Below are 23,626 nucleotides of genomic sequence, written 5' to 3' on the forward strand. Positions count from 1 at the left end.
ATTCTTAAATTCTTAAATTCTTAAATTCTTAAATTCTTAAATTCTTAAATTCTTAAATTCTTAAATTCTAAAATCTTAAATTCTAGGATTCTATCATTCTAAAATTCTTAAATTCTATATTTCTAAAATTCTAATGTTCTAAAAACTTAAAATTCTAAAATTCTAATATCCCAAAATTCTAAAATTCTAATGTTCCAAAATTCTAAAATTCCGAAATTCTAAAATCTCAACATTCTGAAATGCTAAAACTGTAATATTCTAAAAAAAACATGTCTAAACGGTTTCCAAAACACATGAAATGCAAAAAAAATACATTAAGTTTTAAAAAAACTCGAGATTTGAACTTTTACGATTGTATTTTCGTATTTTCGAAGAATTCCAAACAAAGTGATACTTTTGTCTGTGTCTATTGTACCCCACCGACCCTTCCCACCCATGGGTTGCAACACCCCACTCCCATCGCGTCACGATCCTCTTATTTATCGCTTCTGTTTTGATTCCCCCCCCTTCGTCATCATCAGCATCAGCATCTGACGTTTCTCCTCCGCCTATCGCAATCATGTGTTTTGTGTGTTTTCTTGCGTCGTGCGTGCAAGAGTTGTTGATGGTGAAATTTGTTTTATCAAAAAACCTGAATAAAATTGGTGAAATCCTGCCGCGGCCAGAACCGACCCCACAATGACCATCACGGACTATATCGGAACGCTGTCGGACAACCCGTACTTTGGGGCGGGCTTTGGCCTGTTCGGGGTCGGTGCCGGCGCAGCGCTCTTACGTAAGGGATTGCAGGGCGCGTTGATTCTGTTTCGGCGGCACTACATGATCACGCTGGAAGTTCCGTGCCGGGATAAATCGTACCAGTGGCTGCTGCAGTGGATTACGCAAAAGGGCGCCAAGCACACGCAGCATCTGAGCGTGGAGACGTCGTTCCTGCAGCGGGACACGGGCCACGTCAAGACCAAGTACGACTTTATCCCGTCGATTGGGACGCACATCATGCGCTACGGTGGAACCTGGATCAAGGTGGACCGCGCCCGGGAGCAGCACACGCTCGATCTGCACATGGGCGTGCCCTGGGAGACGGTCCAGCTGACGGCGTTCGGGAGGGACAAGAATTTGTACTTTCGGATCTTGGAGGAAGGTTGGTTCTTGAGTTCTGGTCTGGTTGAAGAATTCTTTTACTACTGATGGTTTCATTTTCCAGCGCGACAATTGGCGCTCAAAAACACCGAAGGCAAAACGCTAATGTACAGCGCGATGGGTTCCGAGTGGCGCCAGTTCGGACATCCCCGGAACCGCCGACCGCTCAAATCGGTCGTCCTCGATAACGGCGTGTCCGAGCGCATCCTCAAAGACTGTCGGGAGTTCATGCAGAACCCCGGATGGTACGCGGACCGTGGAATCCCGTACCGCCGGGGTTACCTGCTGTACGGTCCACCCGGGTGTGGCAAGTCCAGCTACATCACCGCCCTGGCCGGCGAGATCGAGTGTGGCATTTGTCTGCTGAACCTGTCCGAGCGCGGACTCACCGACGACCGGTTAAACCACCTGATGAACGTGGCCCCGCAGCAGTCGATCATCCTGCTCGAGGACATTGACGCGGCGTTCTTGTCCCGCGAGGACACCAAACAGCAAAAGGCCGCCTTCGAAGGCCTCAACCGTGTTACGTTCTCCGGGCTGCTAAACTGCCTCGACGGCGTCGCTTCCACCGAAGCCCGAATTGTGTTCATGACCACCAACTACCTGGATCGGCTCGATCCGGCCCTCATCCGGCCGGGTCGCGTCGACGTGAAGGAGTACGTCGGCTATTGCAGCCGGCACCAGCTCGAGCAGATGTTTATGCGGTTCTACACCGGCGAGGAGGCGACCTCGAACTCGAAACTGTTTGCCGAGAATGTGCTGAGCTACGGCAAGAACGTGAGCCCGGCGCAGGTTCAGGGCTACTTTATGATGCACAAGACGTCCGACCAGCAGACGGTGCTCGCAAACGTGGCAAGTCTGTGGGACAATGCGTGAGGTGAGGGAGGCGGCAGCAGCAACGGTTCTAGGTAAGGTGAGGGAAAGTATAGGCAGAGCCAGACAGTTGTACAATAAATTGTAAGTAAAGATGAGAGGTTTTCAATGGTGCTTTATCATTAGAATTTGTAAGAACTGTCCAACTTTGTGTGCTATTAAAATTATAACGTAGACCAACATTCAACCCATTGCATTTAAAAAGAGTTGGTATAAGAAACCAGTAGACTAATGTTCAATGTACGTATATTAGGGTGTTTCAACCAAAACAAAAAGTTCTCAGATCACGGCAAGGTTCCCCTTGTAGAGGATACCCATAGGGACTCTCATGCCAAATATCAGCCCATTTGGTTGAGAATTGGCCTGTCCCCTGCGGTTCAAAGTTTATATGGAAATTACTGTGGATTTTTTTTTTAACAAATATTAAAATAAAAATAACAATTGAAACAAAATTAGACTTTTTAAAAAGGTCCTATAAGCTATTGTGTTTCATATGTTAATGGGACCTTAAAAACTCTAGCAAATATAAAAAAAATACTTTTATCTATTTGAAAAAAGACAGATCGAAAATAAGTATTTCTAATCAATTTGAGTAATATTTTTACAAATTTTGAGGAGACGAAAAAGCTTTAGATTTTTCTTCGTAAATTCATTGATGTTTTGCAAATTATTGATATTACAACTGTAGTGATGGATAAAATATCCCAAAACTTTTCGCTTAAACTTTATTTGGAAAAATTAGAAATATTTTTTTACCAGAGCCGAAGAACACAAATTTTAAATCCTGATTTAAAAAAAAAAAAACAGCTTAAAGGACCTTTAAAAAGAAGGTCTACAATAGTAGTTTATGCAACAAGTTGCAAAAAGAGGATTTTTTCAGCACGAGTCGTACATTTATCCAACGAGGCTCACCGAGTTGGATAAATACGACGAGTGCTGAAAAAATCAAGTTTTGCAACGAGTTCCATACAACATTTTTTGCAATTTCGAAAAACACCCATTGAGTGAAATGTTAAGTCGAATTTTCATGTATTTTATCAATCGTTTAAATCAAAAAAATGTTTAAAAGTGTTACTTTTCGAAACAAGTGCTGAAAAGTAGAACTTTTCAGCATTTATTTTGAAAAGTGTTGCTATTCGATTCTGTTATTTTTGGTACAGAAAAGTAGGCTATTTCGTCGTTTAAGAATGACAGGAAAAGTAAGTAGTTTCACGACGGAATTGCAAAAAAATACTTCTACCAATCTATTCAAAAACAGTAAAAAAGTATATGAAACAAAGAAATTATTATTTATTATTATTTATTGAATATAAAAAAACAAGGAATTTGCATAAAATTTTGAGTTACACAAAAAAAATTGTTCATGTTAGCTTTCAACAACATCCAAAAAATCTCTAAAAAACGCAAAACATTAAACAAAAAAGTTATGAGTTGGAAAATCAGTGTGGGAATGCGAGCGAGAAGAAGAGAAGCTTTGCTCGCGAGCGAGCGAGAGAGAGAACTTGTAGTGCTTTCCTCTCCTCGCTTGCGTTTTCGCCGCGATCGCTCGCGGACGGCTCGTGCTAGCGGTTCGTTCCAAGCTAACAAATTTCTATAGTTTTTTTAAAGGTCCTATAAACATATGAAAGACAATAGCTTATAGGATCTTTTGTTTCACAGACTTATGAATGCGTACGACGCGATGGTATAGAGGTGTAAATTCAATTAAATTCAAATCTGGCTCGCGAGCTAGCCCGAGCAGAAGAGAGCACGAACAATCGGCGAGTTGCTCTCGACAGCCCGGAACTCGGGAAAACCAACACACAGTGGGCGAAATGGAGCCCAAAATCGGACTTAATTGAACGCGGCTGGTTCCCTGGTATGAAAAATAGTGTTTCTTATGTAAAAAAAAATCCGGGGAATCAATTGATGATGGTTTCATCCACCGCACGAAACGGCAAAGGGTCCATTTTGCTCCAATTCCTCATTTTTTTACATTGTTTCTTAAAAATCAGTCTGTATTTAGAGCGGAGGCTTCCTGCGGCCATCCAAAATGCACTTAACTTATGTGAAAATGTCCCAGGAATCCACTAAAAATAACCACTTGCACCGCAAAAATTATCTAGGATCCATTTAACCCCAATTCCGCTATAAAAGCATTATTGTCCGTTTTCAAATGTTAGTTCAGATTTTAAAAAAGCTGAAAATATTTTTATCGTAAAGATCAGACAATTTTACATAAGAATGAAGATTTGCACTTGATAGTTTGATACATTTATGTTGAATTAGAATTTAAACTAAATAAAAAGATTGAAGAATCAGTTTTTGATCAATTTTCCCAAACGCAGAATAAACTGCCTTTAACATATTTTTTTTTTATCAACATAAATATGTCAAACTATCAAGTGCAAATCGTCATTCTAATGTAAGATTGTCTGATCTTTACGATAAAAATATTTTCAGCTTTTTAAAATCTGACCTACCATTTGAAAACGGCCAAAAATGCTTTTATAGCGGAATTGGGGTTAAATGGACCCTAGATGATTTTTGCGGTGCAAGTGGTTATTTTTACTGGATTTCTGGAACATTTTCACATAAGTTAAGTGCATTTTGGACGGCCGCATGAAGCCTCCGCTCTAAATACAGACTGATTTTTAAGTAAAAATGTAAAAAAAATGAGAAATTGGGGCAAAATGGACCCTTTGCCGTTTCGTGTGGTGGATGAAACCATCACCAATTGATTCCCCGGATTTTTTTTACAAAACAAGTACTATTTTTCATACCAGGGAACCAGCCGCGTTCAATTGAGTCCGATTTTGGGTTCCATTTCGCCCACTGTGCAACACCTTTAAAAATTTACAAAAGTTATAAAATTCAAAACAAAAAATAAAAAAAAATGATAAATGAGTTAGGTAGGTATTGGACTTTTTGACAGTTTGTCTGCTTTGTTTGTTTGCCTGCATTTGTTTGCAGAAACGTCAGCCTGCATAAATTTGGCTTTGCTTGCAAGTTTGCCAAAAACAAGTTTGCGAGTTTGGCAAACTGTCAAACACAAAAAAGTGCGAATTTGTCTGTTTGCCATAGTCTAATACCTCCTTTATTTCTTAAAAAAAGGTCAAAAGAACATTTTTTTTTGCTTTTTTGGTGTTTTTTTTTTAACCGCCTTCATTCAGGGGTATTACAAAAATCCCTATAAGCAAAACATGAAAATTTTGTTTATTGGACCTTTTAAAAATAATTTGGACGCGGCATTCATAAGACGGGATCAAATTTGATTTTTCCCTACAACTTCGCTGAAGACGCAAAATCGATCAGAAAATCCGTTTTAAAGGTACAGTTTTTTTTAAATATTTTAGTAGTGGTATGGAAAGCAGACTAAAGTGTATGGATACTTGTAAGGACGAACTGATCATGAAAATATTTTTTACAATCACCTTACATAATCTCTTAGATTTTTTAATTTTTAGTTTGGAGTAATATGAAGGGGTTACATACATGTAAGAAATTACAGAAAATTTATTGAATCCACTAAAAAGATGTGGATAAAAGTTTCATGAAGCTATTTCATGATTAAACTGAGTAAGAGACGATTTGAGACCAAAATGTTGCCATGGGCAAAGCAGACTGTCAAACTTTTTGATCGTTTTTTCTCTAAACACCGAGTTCATTTACGGGTGCCACGATATCTCGAGATGGAATGGACCAAAATGGCTGAAATTTGAGGTGAAGACTCTCAAGACATATCCCGTGTGCATGACGAAGCTCGATTTTAAAATTTTGTTTTTTTTATAGGCTGATACGCAGATGGGAAGGAACGCAAAACTCCATACAAAAAAACGCCCAAGAAACGGTCAAGGAAAGGGTCACGAAAAGATTTTTCTCAAGCGGTACGCAGCTGAAAAGTAACAGAAACGGAAAGATAGCGTTTGACGTTTCTTCGCGCAGTGCTTGTTTGTAATATGTTTTGATGAAAAAATCAAAGAATTGTAATTTTCCTTTTTGAATGCGACTGATAATTACAAACGTTTTAAAAATTTTGTATTGGATATAAAAATATTTAAAATTCCCGACGAATCTCAAAAAGCAGAATATTGAAACTAAAAGTTTTTTTTTGGTCGAAATGGAATACAAAAAAAAGTTGTCTTTATAGATGTCGGCCATCGTGTCACCAACTATTTATTGCTAGTACCAACCAGCTGCGAAAAACGAAGTTGACTTTATAGCTGTCGGCCACCGTTGCTACTACCAACCACTAGTGTCTTCCTTTTTATCTATAAGGACTTCGCCGCCCTGGGCTCCTAAGTGTATGAAAGTATGGCACGGAGCGACGGCGCCGAATACCCATATTTACACAAAGAATTTTAGAGCGCCCGCCGCGGGATTCAAACCAGCGACCTCCGGATTGTGAGTCCACTGCACTGTCTGATTTATCCACACTCGAAGACCAAAATGAAGTAAATCAGAGTGAAATTAAACTTGACAATAATCATACTAATATCTATGTTCTTACTGAAAATAAAATAATAATCTGAAATTTTGAAATCCAACTAAACAACAAATTCAAAAATATCAAAAAAAAAAAAACAAACATTTCAGAAATTTCAAATAACTTTTTTTTTAAATAATAAAGAAAATCTCAACAAAAATCGGAAATTTGGAAAATCAAAATTAAAATATGCAGAATTGAATAATAATTTTAATATTAAAGTTTTTTCTAAATTCAACAGATCAAAAATGTTAAAATTCAAAACGAATGTACAAGTCGAAATTCCAAAAGTTTTAAAATTCGGAAATATAGAAATTCGTAAATACAAATTTACGAAAACCTCGAAATTATAGCAATCAAAAACTCGATTTCTTCCAAAATTAAAAAAACTAGAATGAAAATTTAAGAATAAAGAAATTTTAAAAAAATAAGAATTTAAGAATTAAAAAAAATAAAAAATTAATAATTTAAGAATTTAAGATATTCAGAATTTTAAAATTTAAGAATTTAAGAATTTAAGAATTTAAGAATTTAAGAATTTAAGAATTTAAGAATTTAAGAATTTAAGAATTTAAGAATTTAAGAATTTAAGAATTTAAGAATTTAAGAATTTAAGAATTTAAGAATTTAAGAATTTAAGAATTTAAGAATTTAAGAATTTAAGAATTTAAGAATTTAAGAATTTAAGAATTTAAGAATTTAAGAATTTAAGAATTTAAGAATTCAAGAATTTAAGAATTTAAGAATTTAAGAATTTAAGAATTTAAGAATTTAAGAATTTAAGAAATTAAGAATTTAAGAATTTTAGAATTTAAGAAATTAAGAATTTAAGAATTTTAGAATTTTAGAATTTTAGAATTAAAGAATAAAAGAATTAAAGAATTTAAGAAAAAAAATAGACCAGCCTCATTTTATAATTCCCAAATTTCCTAACTTCCTAATTTCCTAGTTTCCGATTATCCTAATTTCCTTATTTCCTAATTTCCTAATTTTCATCTTGATTTCCATACTTCCAAATTTCCTGATTTCTTAACTTCCTAACTTCCTAAACTCCTAATTTCCTAGTTTCCTATTTTCCTAATTTCCTATTTTCCGAACTTCTTAATTTCCTAACTTCCTAACTTTCCTAATTTCCTAACTCCCTAACATCCTGATTTCCTAACATATTATTTTCCTTATTTCACGATTTTCTAATTTCTGAATTTCCTATTTTCCTTATTTCATAAGTTCCTAACTTCCTAATTTCCTAACATATCAATTTCAAAATTTCTAAACTTCCTAACTTCTTAAAAACCTTATTTCCTAGTTTCCTAATTTCCTTACTTCCTAATTCCCTAATTTCCTAACTTCTTAACTTCCTTATTTCTTAGTTTCCTGATATCCTAATTTCTCAATTTTCTAACTTCCTCACTTTCTAATATCCTAATTTAATTTCCTAACTTCCTAACTTCTGTCTGTGTGGATCAATCGGACCGCGCACTGTACTCACAATCCAGAGGTCGCCGGTTCGAATCCCGAGGCGGACGCAAAAATGCGTAGTGTAAATATAGGTATTCGGTGCCCTCTCCCCGTGCCCATACCTTCACACTTAGCAGACCCGGAAGGCGGAGTCTTGTCGCAAAAAGAACGATACACGCCTGTGGATCCGTTGACGAAACCGCAAGGTTTAAGAGGGCCACATTATAAGGTGTTACGTCGATTCCGTTTTTTCCTAACTTCCTAATCTCCTAGTTTCCTAATTTTAAAAATTTCCTTATTTCCTAATTTCCTAATTTCCTAACTTCCTAATTTCCTCATTTCCCAATTTCCTAACTTCCTAACATCCTAATTTCCTTACATATTAATTTCCTAATTTCTTAATTTCCTTGTTTCATAATTTCATAATTTTCTCATTTTCTTTATTTTACTAATTTGCTAATATCATAATTTCCAAATTTCCTTATTCCCTGGTTTCCTAATTTCCTAATTTTTTAATTTCCTTATTTCATAATTACATAGTTTTTTAATTAACTTATTTCATAATTACATATTTTTTTAAATTTTAGTTTTTCTTGTTTTAGAATTTAAGAATTTCTAAATTTGCTTTTATTTATTGATTTCTTAATTTTGTTTATAATTGTTGTTAAGGCCGATGCAAATATTTAAAAAAGTTTTTGTCCCTCGGCCCTGGCCGAGGTCAAGGGGGGGGGGGGCAAAAAATAAAAAAAAATATAAAAATTTAAATAACAAGCCATAGTCTTCACATTTAAATGAAAAAAGTGTTTTAAAATGCATTTTACACTAGTTCAGTTGTTTTGCAATCATTAGTTTTCAAAAAATCTAAGATCTGACAAAGAATTGTATCGAAAAAAAAGATTTTGCATCGAAAATTTTCAAAAAATCTTAAGATTTTTTAATAAACTCAAACATGCTAAAAATGATTTTAAACGCAGGAGAATGTATTTTAATTTGATTTCAGCTGGTTGCACTTGAATTTTCATTAAAATTTTGAAGTTTATTGTAAAAATATTTTTTTTGCCCCCTGATTTTTCGGGCCAATTTTGAAGGGGGGGGGGGGGTGACAAAAACTTTTAAAAATATTTGTACCAGCCTAAAGGTTTTTGAATAAACATTTTTAATCTATTTAATTTTAAGTTTTGAATATTTTTAATTTTTTTTTTATTTTTTCCTCGAAAGAACCTTAAGCGCGCACACCGTCAATCGCGCTCATACCGAACTGTCAACTTTTCTTGGGGGGGTCACGAAAAGAACACGCAACATTTCTTGACCGCGTTCCTTCCGATCAGCATACCGTACTTATAAATACAAAAATCTAAAACTGACGATTTTGTATATGAAAGACTTAAAAATATGTTTATCTTTTTCTAAAATAAACTTTTTAAAAATCGGCCTTCGTCATGCCCACGGGACTGGTTTAACGAGTCTTCACCACGAGTGTTGAGCCTTTTTGATCAAAGCAGTGTTGAGATGTCGTGTTTTTCGGATATTTAAAATAATACACAAATGAGCTTTAAGGTTAATCGAATATATTATTCTGTAAATTTTCTCCACTCAATGTTTGCATGTGTTTGTGTAATCGGTACGGTTGTAATCTATCAGCACGGAAACTAACTGTGTAACACCAACCTTCTCTTGCCCTAAAAAAGGTTCTCTTAATTGTGTGTGTTTATAACAGAACAAAACTACTACTTTCGCTTACTTTCTTCCTTTTTTTGCACAATTTGTTTTATTTCAAAATTCTAATTTGCAAATCGAAACTCCCTCTCTTTTTTATTTAATTTAATTGTTTTTTTTTTGTCAAAGTTCATCTTCAATCCACACTCTATTTCATGTTTCTTTTTTTTTGTATGGGACTGACTATTTACAATTTGCCGCGAGTTCAAACTACGACGCAGAGCAGAGTTTAAAAAAAAATGTTGGGGAATAAATACCTACGGGGTTGTTGTCTAAAACTAGAAAAACAATTAAAAACACGTCACGTATTGCCTTAGTCGATAAAGAGTTAGGTATTTATGTTGAATTTTATGGTTGAGAAAGTTTTCAGCTAATGAAAAAGAGTGAAGCAATTAACAAAACTATTGTTTGTGTGTAATAATTCGATACTTTGCACTGAAAGTATCCTTCCGAGAGTGTGTGAGTGTGTCCGTTTGTGTGTAATTCTAATGCACAAACAATAGCAAAGAGAAGAGCCAAGAGAAAGAAGAAAAAAAACTCAAATTCAAGCCGAAAACGGCGAGATCCACTTGAACTTGTCCTTGGAGTGAACCTCGTGGAAGTCGGCGCCGAGTCCACCACCGCTGCCGCTGCCGCCACCGGGCAGATCGTGGTGATAAAAGTTGCACTCGACCTTGTTCATGCAGTTGCGCCCGAAGCGGCACATCTTCGGATGGTAGTAGGGGCAGAGGCCGTTGGTGCAGCCCGGGTAGAACTTGCACAGCGCCGGCAGCGGTTTCGCCGTGATGGTTTTGTAGTTCTGCACTGGGACCACGGAGGAAGCTGGAATGGTTTGAGGGAGGTTTGAAATATTTTATTCCGGTTAACTATTATGGTGATAATTGCACTCGATCGTAATTTCTCGATTCACGATTGAGATTTCGCGAGCATCGACAAATTACGAATGACGATCGAGAAAATGCCGATGTGTTTATAAAAATCAAATATTCATGAATTCAAAAAACTATTTAATTGATTTTCATATACAACATGACAATTTTAAATGTTTTTAAATAAAAAAAGTAAAAAAAAATAATCACATGCCTCGGTTTCAACATTTGAATGAAAGAAGTGTTTTAAAATGCATAAGAAACCTGTCCACTTGTTTTGCAATCATAAGTTTCCAAAATTTCTATGCTTTGACGAAAATTTTATTTTTGCAAGAAAAAAAGTTTTTGCAGTGCTGTACATTGCAATTTTAAAAAGTTCAAAATATTTTTAGACTAGCCGAAACACGCTGAGCAATTCTCTACGAAATCGGTCTTTTTTCTTAAATTTTAATTTTTGTATTTTTTAATCCGACTTAAACTTTTTGGTGCCTTCGGTATGCCCAAAGAAGCCATTTTGCATCATTAGTTTGTCCATATAATTTTCCATACAAATTTGGCAGCTGTCCATACAAAAATGATGTATGAAAATTCAAAAATCTGCATCTTTTGAAGGAATTTTTTGATCGATTCGGTGTCTTCGGCAAAGTTGTAGGTATGGATACGGACTACACTGCAAAAAAATTATACACGGTAAAAAAAATTTGGTGATTTTTTATTTAACTTTTTGTCACTAAAACTTAATTTGCAAAAAAACACGATTTTTAATTTTTTTTTTATATGATATGCTGCCGTTCTACGCATAATTGTCCCATGTCATTTTTGGTCGATTCTGACTTTTTTTCATTTTTAGGTTTAGTTTGACGTTTGCTTTTCAAAAAACACATAAAATCTAGTACTTTGTTAGGAAACTCATCAAAAACAACACCAAGTCTGTTTGTCCCATCGTTGTACTTCTACGCATAATTGTCCCACCAAGTATTTTCCCTCGCGGAATCATTAGTTTTACAAAGCATTGTGTCTTGTTTACCTTTTGTAAAGTAAAATAATAACAAATAAGAGTGATAAACTGCAAACTTGGGCGGTCAGGGACATATGGGGTGAATATAGACCAACGGGACAATTATGCGTAGAAACACAAAAAATAGTCGAAAAATTTCAATCGCGTTTTTCTCACTTGCACTTTTTTGAACATGGGACAATTATGCGTAGAACGGCAGTATGATGATGATATGTTTTAGAGGACATCAAATGCCAACTTTTCAGAAATGTCCAGGATGTGCAAAAAATCTTTTAGCGAGTTATGAATTTTTGAATCAAAACTGGTCGCAAAAATTTTTCGACTTTATTTTTCGATGTAAAATCAAATTTGCAATTAAAAAGTACTTTAGTGAAATTTTGATAAATTGCACCGTTTTCAAGTTAAATATATTTTAGGTAACTTTTTTGAAAATAGTCGCAGTTTTTCATTTTTTTAAATAAGTGAACATATTTGCCCACTTTTGAAAAAAATATTTTTGAAAAGCTGAGAAAATTCTCTAGGGTAGGGTAGTCATCAATGAGACACTTTTGGTTTTCAACTTTCAACGATTTTTCTAATTTTTTCATCAGCATTTATTAATGAGCTTTTAGTTGCATTTTCTTTCTTTTAATGTGTTCTAACATTGACCAAAATATGAGATCGATCTGACGTCTACAGCCAGAGTTATTCAACTGTCTCATTGTAGACGCACTTGGCAGGAACAACGAGACAGCTGGGGAACAATGAGACACTCTACGAAAATCAATACTTTTCTCGTAAAACATCATGTTTTTGTATTGTTCCATTTCAGGTGACTTGCCTTGAACATTTTAGAGCAATTTTGCCAACATGAAACTTTAATTAACAAAAGTTATACTAAAAAGTATTTAAATTTTGTAAAATCCATATATTTATACCAAATAACTTAGTATGTCTGGTTAAATGAAGTTAAAACTCAATAAATATGCCAAAAATCACTTTCAATTCATGTTTTGAAAGATTTACATGGATTTTGAAATGTTAAATGAAGAAAAATCAAAGTGTCTCATTGTTACCCATGGGCTAACATGAGTGGGGAACAATGAGACAGCCCTGGATTCCGGGTATATTCTAAATTTTGGTCAAATCTAATGAAAGGACATTGTAGCCCAACTCAATCCCTTTGGAACGTCGAAAGAAATTTGAAGAAATATTAGTTTTGGTGTAAATGGCAGCCTACGAGCGAAAAAGTATTTTTTGTCCATAATTTACTTTTACACCCCAGAATCAAACATTTATGAATAACTTTTCAAGGGAGCGTCCATAACCAAAGCCACTAATATGGTAGACGTGTATCCCGTAGACACACCTTTCCCCCAAATATGAGCCTGATTGGTTGAAACTACGACTTATGAGAGCCATTTTATCATTGTTCCCCGTGTCTCATTGATGACTACTCTACCCTATATTTTGCTTATTTGAACTTTGTTGATACGACCCTAAGTTGCTGAGATATTGCCATGCAAAGGTTAAAAAACAGGAAAATTGATGTTTTCTAAGTCTCACCCAAACAACACACAATTTTCTAATGTCGATATCTCAGCAACTAATGGTCCGATTTACAATGTTGAAATATGATATATTCGTAAAATTTTCCGATCTCTTCGAAAAAAAAATATTTAAAAAAAATTTAAACCAAGACTAACATTTTCAAAGGGCGTAATATTGAATGTTAAAAATAGTGTTTTTTTGCAAATCAAGTTCTAGTGACAAAAAGTTAAATAAAAAATCACCAAATTTTTTTTAACGTGTATAATTTTTTTCCAGTGTAGTCCGTATCCATACCTAAAACTTTGCCGAAGACACCGAATCGATCAAAAAATTCCTTCAAAAGCTACAGATTTTTGAATTTTCATACATCATTTTTGTATGACCAGCTGCCAAATTTGTATGGAAAATTATATGGACAAACTAATGATGCAAAATGGCTTCTTTGGGCATACTGAATGCACCAAAAAAGTTTCAGTCGGATTAAAAAATACAAAAAAAATCGAATGACCGAAATCTGGGAGAACTGCTCTGCTAATTCAATGCAAAAAAGGCATTTTAGAATTTTTTTAGTTGATCAAACTTCTATTTCCATTGAAACTTTCAAATTCTTTGAAAAAAAATTTTTCCCTGATTTCACCAACCCCAAAACGCGACATAAAATTTAAAAAAATATTTGCATCGGCCTAATTACTTTTTTAATTGACTTTTTGAATTTTTTTCTTTGTTTTTACTTTTTTATGCTTTTTGTTCTATTTTTTTAATGTTTTAATTTTTGTTTTATATTGTAAAATTTTCTGATTTTTGAGTTAAAAAGTTTTAGTTTTATGTTTTTTGATGTTTCTAAACTTTTGAATTTAGACAAAATAATCTTTTTTATTTGAATGTTAGTTTGAAGTTATTGAAATAATGTTTGTTATATTTTTTTGTTCTTTTTTTTTGAATTTTCTTTTTTTTTACAGTCAAATTATATGTTTTTGAATTTTTAAGGAGCTATTACACTACGGCAAACAAACAAACAAACTCGCACTTTTTGACAGTTTGCCAGCTTTGTTTGTTTGCCGGGATTTGTTTGTACAAACGTCAGCCTGCATACATTTTGCCGCATACAAGTTTGCGAGTTTGGCAAACTGTCAAATCGATGCCAACATTTCAAAAAGCATCATGTACAAACCATGCGTTTTGAGAAAAACGCATTTGAATGTTGAGCATCCATTTTCAATTACCATTTTTATATAAAAGCAAAATAAGATGATCTAATGATAACAAACGATGAAAAACGTTGCTTTTGTTGATACTTGATCTTCCATATTCAATAAAAGATTATTTCCGTAATTTTATCTGAGAAAAACAAACATAACTTCTTTTGAAATCACCAACGTCGATATCACCCTGCTGTCACTGAGGGGGGCGCTTTGTTGTGATTCGTTTTTCTTCGCCGAATGTACATGGCGCTTTTTTCTTGTTGCTTTTTTTTCGTCACGAGGTTTATGTAGCCTTTTGTTTGACAGGTTGACAGGGCTATATAAACAGGGACTGCTGATGGCAGAGATTTTGTTTATGTTACTTTATTTAAAATCATGATTAAACAAACTTTACTGAAGTAACTTTTGCTCATTTTTGGTGGAGAGGTAGCTTATTAGAAGTACTTTTAGAATATACAATAACCCAGAAAGTGTCAAAATGTACATGATGCCTTTTGAAATGTTACCGTCGAAATGCGGAAAATTGCGAGTTTGTTTGTTTGTTTGCGGCAGTGTAGTGACTCCTTTAGTTTGTTCATGTCTTAAGCTTTAGGGCCCATCCACAAACCATGTGGATACTTTTTTGGAGATCTCGATATTTTTTAATGTATTTTTTTTGACTATTAAAAAAGAATTGAAATATTTTTTTAACTGTTGAATTTTATATTTAAAAAAAAAATGTTTTATTATTAACTATTTTTTATTTTTTTCATGTTTTTTTATGTTTAAGAATAAGTTTAAACTAACAACAAAACCCGATAATTTTTTTTCGATATTTTATTTTTATTTTCTGTATTCACGTTTTAATTATTTTTTTTTTAATAAAAAAATCAAAAATATTAAATGCCAATGGCTTTAAAAAATTAAAAAAATACAAAAAATAACTCAAAAGAAAAAAAACTACTTGTTAAAACATAATAAATTGAAAAAAAAGTATTTAATATCCTTTGGATTTAGGCAAATTTTATTTCATGTTTTGTCCCCTCCCCCCTCAAAAAACTTACCCAAAAATCAGGGGGCAAAAAAAAATGGTGCTGATGGCATTCATTTCAAACAATTTAATATAAATTGAATTTTTTTTTTACAATTTGAGTACATTTTTTAAAGGGTCCTATAAGCCATTGTGTTTCATATGTTCAGAGCTTATTGCAAGTTTTTAATTATCGGACCGCAAATCGAAGGAAGACATAAAACATGAGAGGAATTTTTTTCATAAATTCATTGATATTTCGCATTTTGAGTATTTGTTTAAAAAAAATGGGCTGCAAATTTGAACTTATTTTTTATTTTATAAACTTTGGTTCGGTTTTTTTTATTAACGTTTCCTGAACTTTTACCGTTAGAAAAATTAAATTAAATGAATCATTCAAAATGTGAACATTTTAAAAGTGACTGTGAAAATATGTAAAAAAAAACAGTAGAAAGGCAAAAGGGTACGGAATAGGACAAATACCATCAAAAATAAAATTAGACTAAACAAGATAAGTACAAATTAAAATACACAAATTAAGTTTTTCGCGGAATAAAAATAATTTTATATGAAATTTTGTCAAGCTTAATTTGTTTTGAAAGATTTGTTTTTTTAACAATATTTTTTAAACTTTTAAATATTTTAGGCTTTTTCATTTTTTTTTTTAAATAATGAAAATAAAAATGATTACACGAAAATGTAAAAAAAAAAAAAATGCAATAACCACCAATACATACCTAGCGGTGGTGCCGACGGGCCCGCCGACGAACCCACCAGCAGCGGCTTCGAGTGCATAAAGTTGCAGTCCAGCCGGTGGCAGGTTTTGTCAAACTTGCAGTAGGGATGCAGGTAGAGGCAGTTGTCGCCGAATTTGCACGCCGGAAAGGCCTTGCAGGGTGTGCTCGGATGGAGGAACTCGCAGGAGTCACCCTGCCGGCACGACGGGAAGTACTTGCAGCGTTCCTTGATGAGGCCCTTGCTCTTGGACGCGAGCAGTCCTTCTGCAGGGACGGACACCGAGCTGAGCACTGGAAGGTTACGGATTAGTTTAGTGGAATCTTCTATGAAGACCTTTACGATCTACTCACACTGCGGCACGTCGTCAAACTTGCGGCTCGACTCCAGCTTCTTGATCTTCTTCGTCGGCGACACCTTGACCTCACTGTACGGCCCGGAACCGTTGTTCCCACCGCTCTTCCTCCGCTCCCCGTCATCCCCTGCTGGCGCCGTCCTCCGCTCACTCTCCCGCTGGGAGTGGTCCCGCCGTCGCTCGCCATCGTCCAGCGCGATCGAAATGCGTGGCTCCTGCGGCTTCCGCTCGCGATGTTCCCGGTCCCGGTGGTGGTTGTACTCCCCGTCCGTGTCGTCCGCCTCGTCATCCGTAAGCTCGAACTGGATTGGCGAGACGCGTTTGCGCTTGCGCGACGACGAGTTCGGCTCGATCTTCTCGTAGTCCGACTTGGACATGTAGATCGGCGAGGAGGACACGCTGTCGTCCACGAGCAGCTCCTTGGTGCGCTGGAGCAGCAGCTCGTTGAGATCCGCCGGGGAGGAGCGGTTGCGGGTGCTAGTTCCGGATGTCGTTGAAGGCTTCGAAGAGGACGAGGAAGAAGCGTTGTTGTTGCTGCTCGAGTTGGAGGATCGCTTCTTGTTGGGCGAGCGCTTCTTGGAGGACCGCTTCTCCGGTGAGCGGGAGGTTGAACGCTTTGCCGCGGCGGCTGCTGCTGCAGCGGCCGCAGATGCTTTCACGCTGAAGCGTTCTTTGCGGCGTTTGAGTGTTTCGATGTGGTCGCGATCGTCTTCGCGGGGAGGCGATTTTTCGCTGGACGAGGTCACCTTCTTGCCGATTCGGTCTCTGATCGATGGTTTGGACGTGGAAGAAGCTGCGCCCGGTGGCGGGGGAGTGTGGCTTGGGGAGGCGCGGGAAGATTTCTTGTACGCTCCGTCCAGGGTGACGACAAACTTTGGGTCGTACTCGTCCATCGGTTCCGGGACGGTTTGCTCGTCCGACGACGCCTTCTTGACGGCCGGAACGTACACGTAGCCATCGCTGTCGGTGTCGGAGCGGCCGGAGATTGAAATCGTCACCGGTTCCGGGATGTACTCGTCATTCGCGTCCAGAATCTGCTGCAACTCGTCGTCCACGTCGTCATCCCGAAGCAGCACTTCGGTCACGATGTCTTCCTCGTCCTCATCTTCAGCGTAGTGCACGTCCACGGTCGGCGGCGTCCCGTCCGGTTTGTTTCCCGGAATCTCAATCAACATCCGCTTCGGTCTCGACGAAGACGACCCCCCGCTCTCTTCCCGGTTATTGCTGATGGTTTTCTTCAGGTTCGACGCCGTCGACCGTTGCGCCTCGGCCATCGCCTTCAGCAGCAGATTCTTGCTCGGTTGCTTGTTCTTGGGGACCTGCGGCCGCGGTTGAATCTTGATCACACTCGGAATCGGCACCTCCAGCTCGTCCTCCTCCACGTATTCCGGCTTGGGCGGAAGCACAATTACGCGCGACCCAATCCGGGCACGCACTTCATTTGCACCATTGCTGACCTTGCCACGGCCACGTTCCTTCTCGCGCTCCCGTCTCTCCCGGCGTTCCCTCTCCTTTTCCCGCTCTCGTTCCCTTTCGCGTCGATTCCTCGATCTATCGCGGCTACTCTCCCGCCGTCGACGATCCCGGTCCCTGCTACGACTCCTATTCGCTCGAGATCGGTTCGTTTCACGAGACTTGGCCCGATGTTGTTGCTGGTGCTGCTGCTGCTGTTGCTCCTCCATCTCCTTCCGGCGAAACACCGGAATGTAGAGTTCGCGTTCTTCGCGGCGATGCGCCGACAAGCTGATGATGTTGGATTTGTTGGTCACCGGGGGCGCAGCTTGTTCCGGTTCTGGTGCGGCAGGTTTGGGCTCCGGTCGTGATCCCAACCGTTCCAGGATGGACTTCTTTTTTGCCGGAGCTGGTGCAGGCGGAGTCGTACTCCGTTCCTCTTCCATCGTCACTTCTTCCGCTTTCTTCCGGGCCTTCTCCAGTTCCAGAGCCTTCCGTCTCTCTTTCCGCCTTGCGGCGGCGCCCGCCCCGCCGTCCTCGATGTTCTCCAGATCTTCGTCGTTCGCTTTGATGTTCAAAAAGTCCTCGTCTTCCGACTCGTCCGAACCCATCTCTTTGAGCTGTTTCTTGGCTTGTTTGATCTTCTGCTGAATTTCCTCCAGCTCGGACAGCTCCTTCTGGTGCTTCTGGAGGGCGCTCTGACCGGCGATTTCCGAAATGGTCGGAATGTCGAAATCATTCCTCCGCTGCGTTGGTGGTGAACTCTCCCTCAGTGGCGGCGTCAACTGAACCGGATCCTTCTTCGGGGCAGACTCCGTAATTTCCAACGTCTTCTTCGCCTGCTGAATGTACTGGTTGGCAAACACCTCCTGAATTGACCCAACCCCACCAAGCTGACCCGCCGGATGTGGTGGCGTGTGCTCCCCTCCCGCCACCACCGTCCCACCCTCCGGACTCTTCTCCTTCCGCTTCGTCTTCTTATCCTTTTTCTTGTCCTTCTTCTGCTCAGCACCCTTCCGCTTCCCGCCCGACTCCTTCACCGCCTTACTCGCCTCCTTCGCGCCACCAGCCGCTGTTGTCGCCGCCGCCGTAGCCGCTTGTGATCCCGCCGGAAGTGTGACCTCCTCCAGCTTCTGCAGCACCTGGTGCAGCCAGTTTACAAACACCTCCGTCTGGCCGGCCAAAAACAGCGTCAAATCGTCAATCATCTGCTGGCGCGAGCGCTTGTTCGCCACCATAATCATCACATAGTCCGGAAGCTCGTCGTCGATGTACCCGCTCGCGGAACCCGTTCCCAGCTCGATCAGCTTCGCCTTGACGGCACTCTGAAAAGAGAGAAGCAAAAATGTAGTCCACCATCAACAAAAACCCGCTCGCAGTCCAAACACACTCACCCGCATCTTCTGGCCGATCTCCGACCCGAGGGAATCCATGGCTGGAGGCGTGCGGTTGTTCCACGGGCACGAGCAGCTAGGTGTCCTGGTTCCACGCAAAAGTTAAACACCTTTATTTTGCCAGCGCCAGCACAATCAATCCCCAGCACAGCCAGCAGAGTTCGAAAGTGAAAAACTTTTTCTTTTCACATCAGCAGCGCACGGACGGGTGTTTGACACTTTCACTCGGGTTGCAGGCAAGCCCCGGTGGAAAAGAGATGAAAAGGATGGGTGAGTGGGTGACGACCAGGAATGACGGCCCATTTTTAGATGTTATTTTGTGGTCAAGATTGAATATTAAAACATATTACGCTTATTGTGACTGAAATTTTCGAACATTGCAGTGAATATTTTTAAAAATGTTCTAACAATAAATCGATACCCATGTGCTCCCTTGTACTTTCTAAATACACTGTAAACCCAACCATAGTAGTTGCTACCATATTGTAGGGTTAAATTGAGAACACGCACCGACGTATTTTTGCTAAAAACATTCCGTGCTTGGATTGACTGATTAACGCAGTCAGTTTTACAATGTCGAGAGCGGTATGGTAATTTTAACCCTCGATTATGGAGAGAATGATAGTGATTTCGTATTAGCTACCATGCAATTTTGTGGAAGCATGGTACATTTTACCATATTTGCGTTTACTTTCACCAAAAAGCCACAGTTAATTTAATAAGCAGCATTTTTAGCAAATTTTCTTAAAACTACCATGGTCGGGCTTTCAGTGTAGGAATCCCAGCAAGCTTAGGGCATCTCCAGCGCTGGGGTGCATCAAATTTGCACCCGGCTCATGAATAAGGCTTTCTAGTCAGAAATTTACCAACACATTCAAAGTATGTTTACATGACAGCTGGACGTTTGTTTGCATCAGGTTTCCTATCTCTTTCTAGCAAAATTTTTTTGTCAGGCGACTTCTAGCTGGTTTTCTTGACTGACTGCCCGATATGTCAGCCAACATACTTCGCAGGGCTGTGACAGCTACAGCTCGATCATTGTTTGCATCAGGACACTGTGACGAGGAGTTCGTCATTTTTGAGTAAAATTATATTTTTTTCACTGGGCCTAGAAAGCCTTATACCGAGATCAAATTTGCCACCTTGAAAAAACTCCGTCATCCTCGTAATATTTTGTAATTTTCTTTATTTTTTTTCTCATCGTTTTTTAATTTTGTCTTTTTTTTTTTAATTTTTAACTTGATTTTTTTTAATTTTCCTTAAATTTTTATTTTAGTCATTTTTTTATTTTTTTTAATTTTCTTTATTTTTTTATTTTTTTAATTTTGTCATTTTTTAAATTCTTAATTTTTTTTTATTTTTTTTTTATTTTTTTATTTTCATATTTTTTTTTTATTTTTTTAAATACTTTTTGATTTTTTTTAAATTTTGTTTAATTTTTTGATAATTTTTTTAGTATTTTTTAAAGTTTTATTAATTTTAAATTTTTTTTTTTTTCAAATCTTTTGAATTTTTTTCAATTTTTTTATTGTTTTTAATTTTTTTTTAATTTTTAATTTTTTTTAATTTTTATGTTTTTAATTTGGTCTTTTTTTTAACATAAAAATTTTTTTTTGCATGATTCAGTTTTCCGTTTTTTATCGTATTTTTTTTTAAATTTTGACACCTTTTTTATTTTTTTAAAACATTTTTTATTTTTTTTTAATTTTGTTTAATTTTTTATACATTTTTTATGTTTTATTATTTTTAATTTTTTTTGTTTTTTTAATTTTTCAAAATTTTTATTTTTTTTTATTATTTTTCAAATCAAATTTTAAAATTTTTAAAAATTTTTATTGTTTTTTAATTTTTTTAAATTTTTTTAATTTTCTATATTTTTTTTAATTTTTTTTAATTTTGTCATTTTTTTACATAAAAAAACAATTTTTTCCGTGCATGATTCAGTTTTCCGTGCATCATTCCATTTGCCGCAGTAGCAAACCAGCAGAATAGCGGGTAGCAAAGTGAAATCCCGAAGAACTGAGAGCAAATTTGCTATCGCGACAGGTACCGCGGTGGAGTTGACGTCGGGTGCAAATTTGATTTGCTTCGATGTTTGCTACCCGCGCTGGAGATGCACTTAGTACAAAAGCCACGACAAAAGCACACGGGCACCGAAATATTAAAATTATTCGCTCATTCAAATCCCTGTTATTTGAATGCTTTTTCCCCAAATTCCAACTAAATTTTAGCCGAGTCAAGTCGATTTTAATAGTCGAGTAAAATTTGATTTTGAATAATATTTCTAGCAGCTATTGTGTTTCATATATGTATATCTTTATTTATATGACCTAATAAAAAAACTCTAGATTTTCTAAATTTTTCATCGCGGCCACTCCTGTTATCTGAAGTAAAACGTGTCCAAGGCCTTCCGATAATCCCGTATGGAATTTGGAATTGATAATTTGGATGCGGTTGAAACGGTTAAATAATGTTGTATACCTATTTGTTTACGATGTAATAATATGGAAAATCAAGAGTTGCATCAAAAGGTCAAATCTCATAAAGCAGAATCTTAAAGTGCTGAAATTTTGTTCTTGAACAGAATGAGGTAAACCCACGAGTACCCCAGAGAGAAAAGCCAGTACAATTTAAATTTGAAAATAAAAAAAACAGAAGCATAAATTTTGAAATGTAAGAGATTTAAAAATCTAAAAATATTAAGATTGAAACAATTACAATTTTTTTTTAAATTTTAGATTCAAAAATAAAAAAATAACAAAATTTCAATTTTAAAATCCATAAATGTTTTTTGCAAAGAATTGTTTTTTGCAATGGGAGAAGTCATAATCAATTAAATTAAAATAAATTGACAGAAAAAAAAATAAAGAGATTCTTATTAAAAAATTAAATGATCTAAAAATAAAGTATGAAAGAAATGTTTAAAAGTCATATTATATTTCAAAAAAAAACATAAAAAAATAAAAAGCTTTTTAAAATAAAAATGATTTTTTAGAGATAGAAATTTTTAGAAATACAAAAATTAATTAAATCCACAAATCAGCAATTAACGAGGCAATTAAAAATAATTTAAAAATTCTTTTGAAAAATCCATAAATACACTTTTTTTTCTATTTGAAGCTTAAAAAATTTCAAACATTAAAAAAAATTAAGCTTAATCAATTCAAAAATGTTAAAATCAAAAACAAAAAAAATGTAAACAAAAAAGAATTAAAGCTTTAGCAATTCAACAATTTCAAAATCAAAACCAAAATATTAAACAGCAAAAACATAATAAAAATAATAAAAAACTGTTTTTTTTTTAAATATGCAAATTAAAAATAAACAAAATTCCAAAGCTTTGAAATTTTAAACCATAAAAATTTAAATCTTCAAAAATTTAACAATTTATAAATTTAAAACTTTGAAAATTTTATGTGTTAACAATTTCAAAATGTTAAAAAGAAAAACAAAATTAAAAGAAAAAAAATAAGGTTAAAGATTTGAATAATTTAATATTAAATATGCATTTTTAATATAAAAGCATGCAAATTTTAAAAGCAACATCTTACATTTTTCAACATTAAAAATTTAAAACATAACACATTTAAAACTTTCAAAATTTAAACTTTGAAAATTGCAAGTTTTAAAATTAAGACATGAAAAACCAAGTGAAAAACTTAAGAATTTGAAATTAAAAAAAAACAAGGCTTTCAAAATTTGAAACTTTTGAAAAATTGAACTCAGCAAATTAACTTGGCTTTTAAAATTTCAAACTTTGAAAATTTGAACTCAAAAAATTTAAAACTGAAATTTAAAGTATAAATATTTCAGACCCTAAGAATTTTAAAGTTTAAAAAATTCAAGCATAAAAAATTCAATGCTTTAAAATTTTTAAATTAATATAAAATGAATAATATAAAAATTAATTTCAAGACTTAATTTGCAAATCAACCGTTGTTTTAAGTAACAAATTGAAGAAAAAATATTCTTTAAGCTTAAAAAAATTAAAAATATGGAAATTATTTTAATTTGAAATTTAAATCTTTTACCCTGGGCCTTGTAAAGTCAAGGGGCGTGATTTGATCCTAGTGCATTAGTTAAAATTTGGGTATATATTCTTTTTTATAAGCACTATGGACACCACTTCATGCTACGAGAACTCGCTTTGTCGCAGCCCCAGGGCTTAAGCGTTGACCGATAAGCTGTCTTCGTGAACTAGGTAGTTCTCCGATAGTGAAAATATCACAATTGCACAAGACACCGCTGCTTCTGTGACTTTTTCACTATCACAATGTGGGATTTAGGTTGGGTCTTCAGGATAGTACAATTGATTTGTTGCTTAGCATTAGCATTTAAAATAAACCTGTATCCTTTCCAAATCAATTTGATGTTAAAGTTATTTGCAATTGTTAAGTAAGAGTAATGCTG

The 23,626-nt window shown here is 36.0% G+C and overlaps 2 protein-coding genes across 2 annotated transcripts; one reads left to right on the forward strand and one right to left on the reverse strand.

Moving 5' to 3' along the window:
* The first annotated feature begins 532 nt into the window (after window positions 1-532).
* LOC6046358 (mitochondrial chaperone BCS1) lies at window positions 533-2,115 on the forward strand. The gene is made up of 2 exons (XM_001863540.2): window positions 533-1,141; window positions 1,205-2,115. The coding sequence occupies exons 1-2, from the start codon at window positions 679-681 to the stop codon at window positions 2,014-2,016; spliced, it is 1,275 nt and encodes a 424-aa protein (XP_001863575.2). The 5' UTR covers window positions 533-678; the 3' UTR covers window positions 2,017-2,115.
* A 7,372-nt stretch (window positions 2,116-9,487) lies between these two features.
* Window positions 9,488-19,443, reverse strand: LOC6046357 (zinc finger CCCH domain-containing protein 14). Its single transcript, XM_038262708.1, has 4 exons — window positions 19,217-19,443; window positions 16,369-19,147; window positions 16,018-16,308; window positions 9,488-10,474 (listed from the first exon to the last, which is right to left on the reverse strand). Exons 1-4 carry the CDS (start codon window positions 19,253-19,255, stop codon window positions 10,197-10,199), a joined length of 3,387 nt encoding a protein of 1,128 aa, XP_038118636.1. The 5' UTR covers window positions 19,256-19,443; the 3' UTR covers window positions 9,488-10,196.
* Between the last annotated feature and the right edge of the window lie 4,183 nt (window positions 19,444-23,626).

Source organism: Culex quinquefasciatus, chromosome 3 (genome assembly GCF_015732765.1).
Source record: "Culex quinquefasciatus strain JHB chromosome 3, VPISU_Cqui_1.0_pri_paternal, whole genome shotgun sequence".
Classification (NCBI taxonomy): Eukaryota; Metazoa; Arthropoda; class Insecta; order Diptera; family Culicidae; genus Culex; species Culex quinquefasciatus.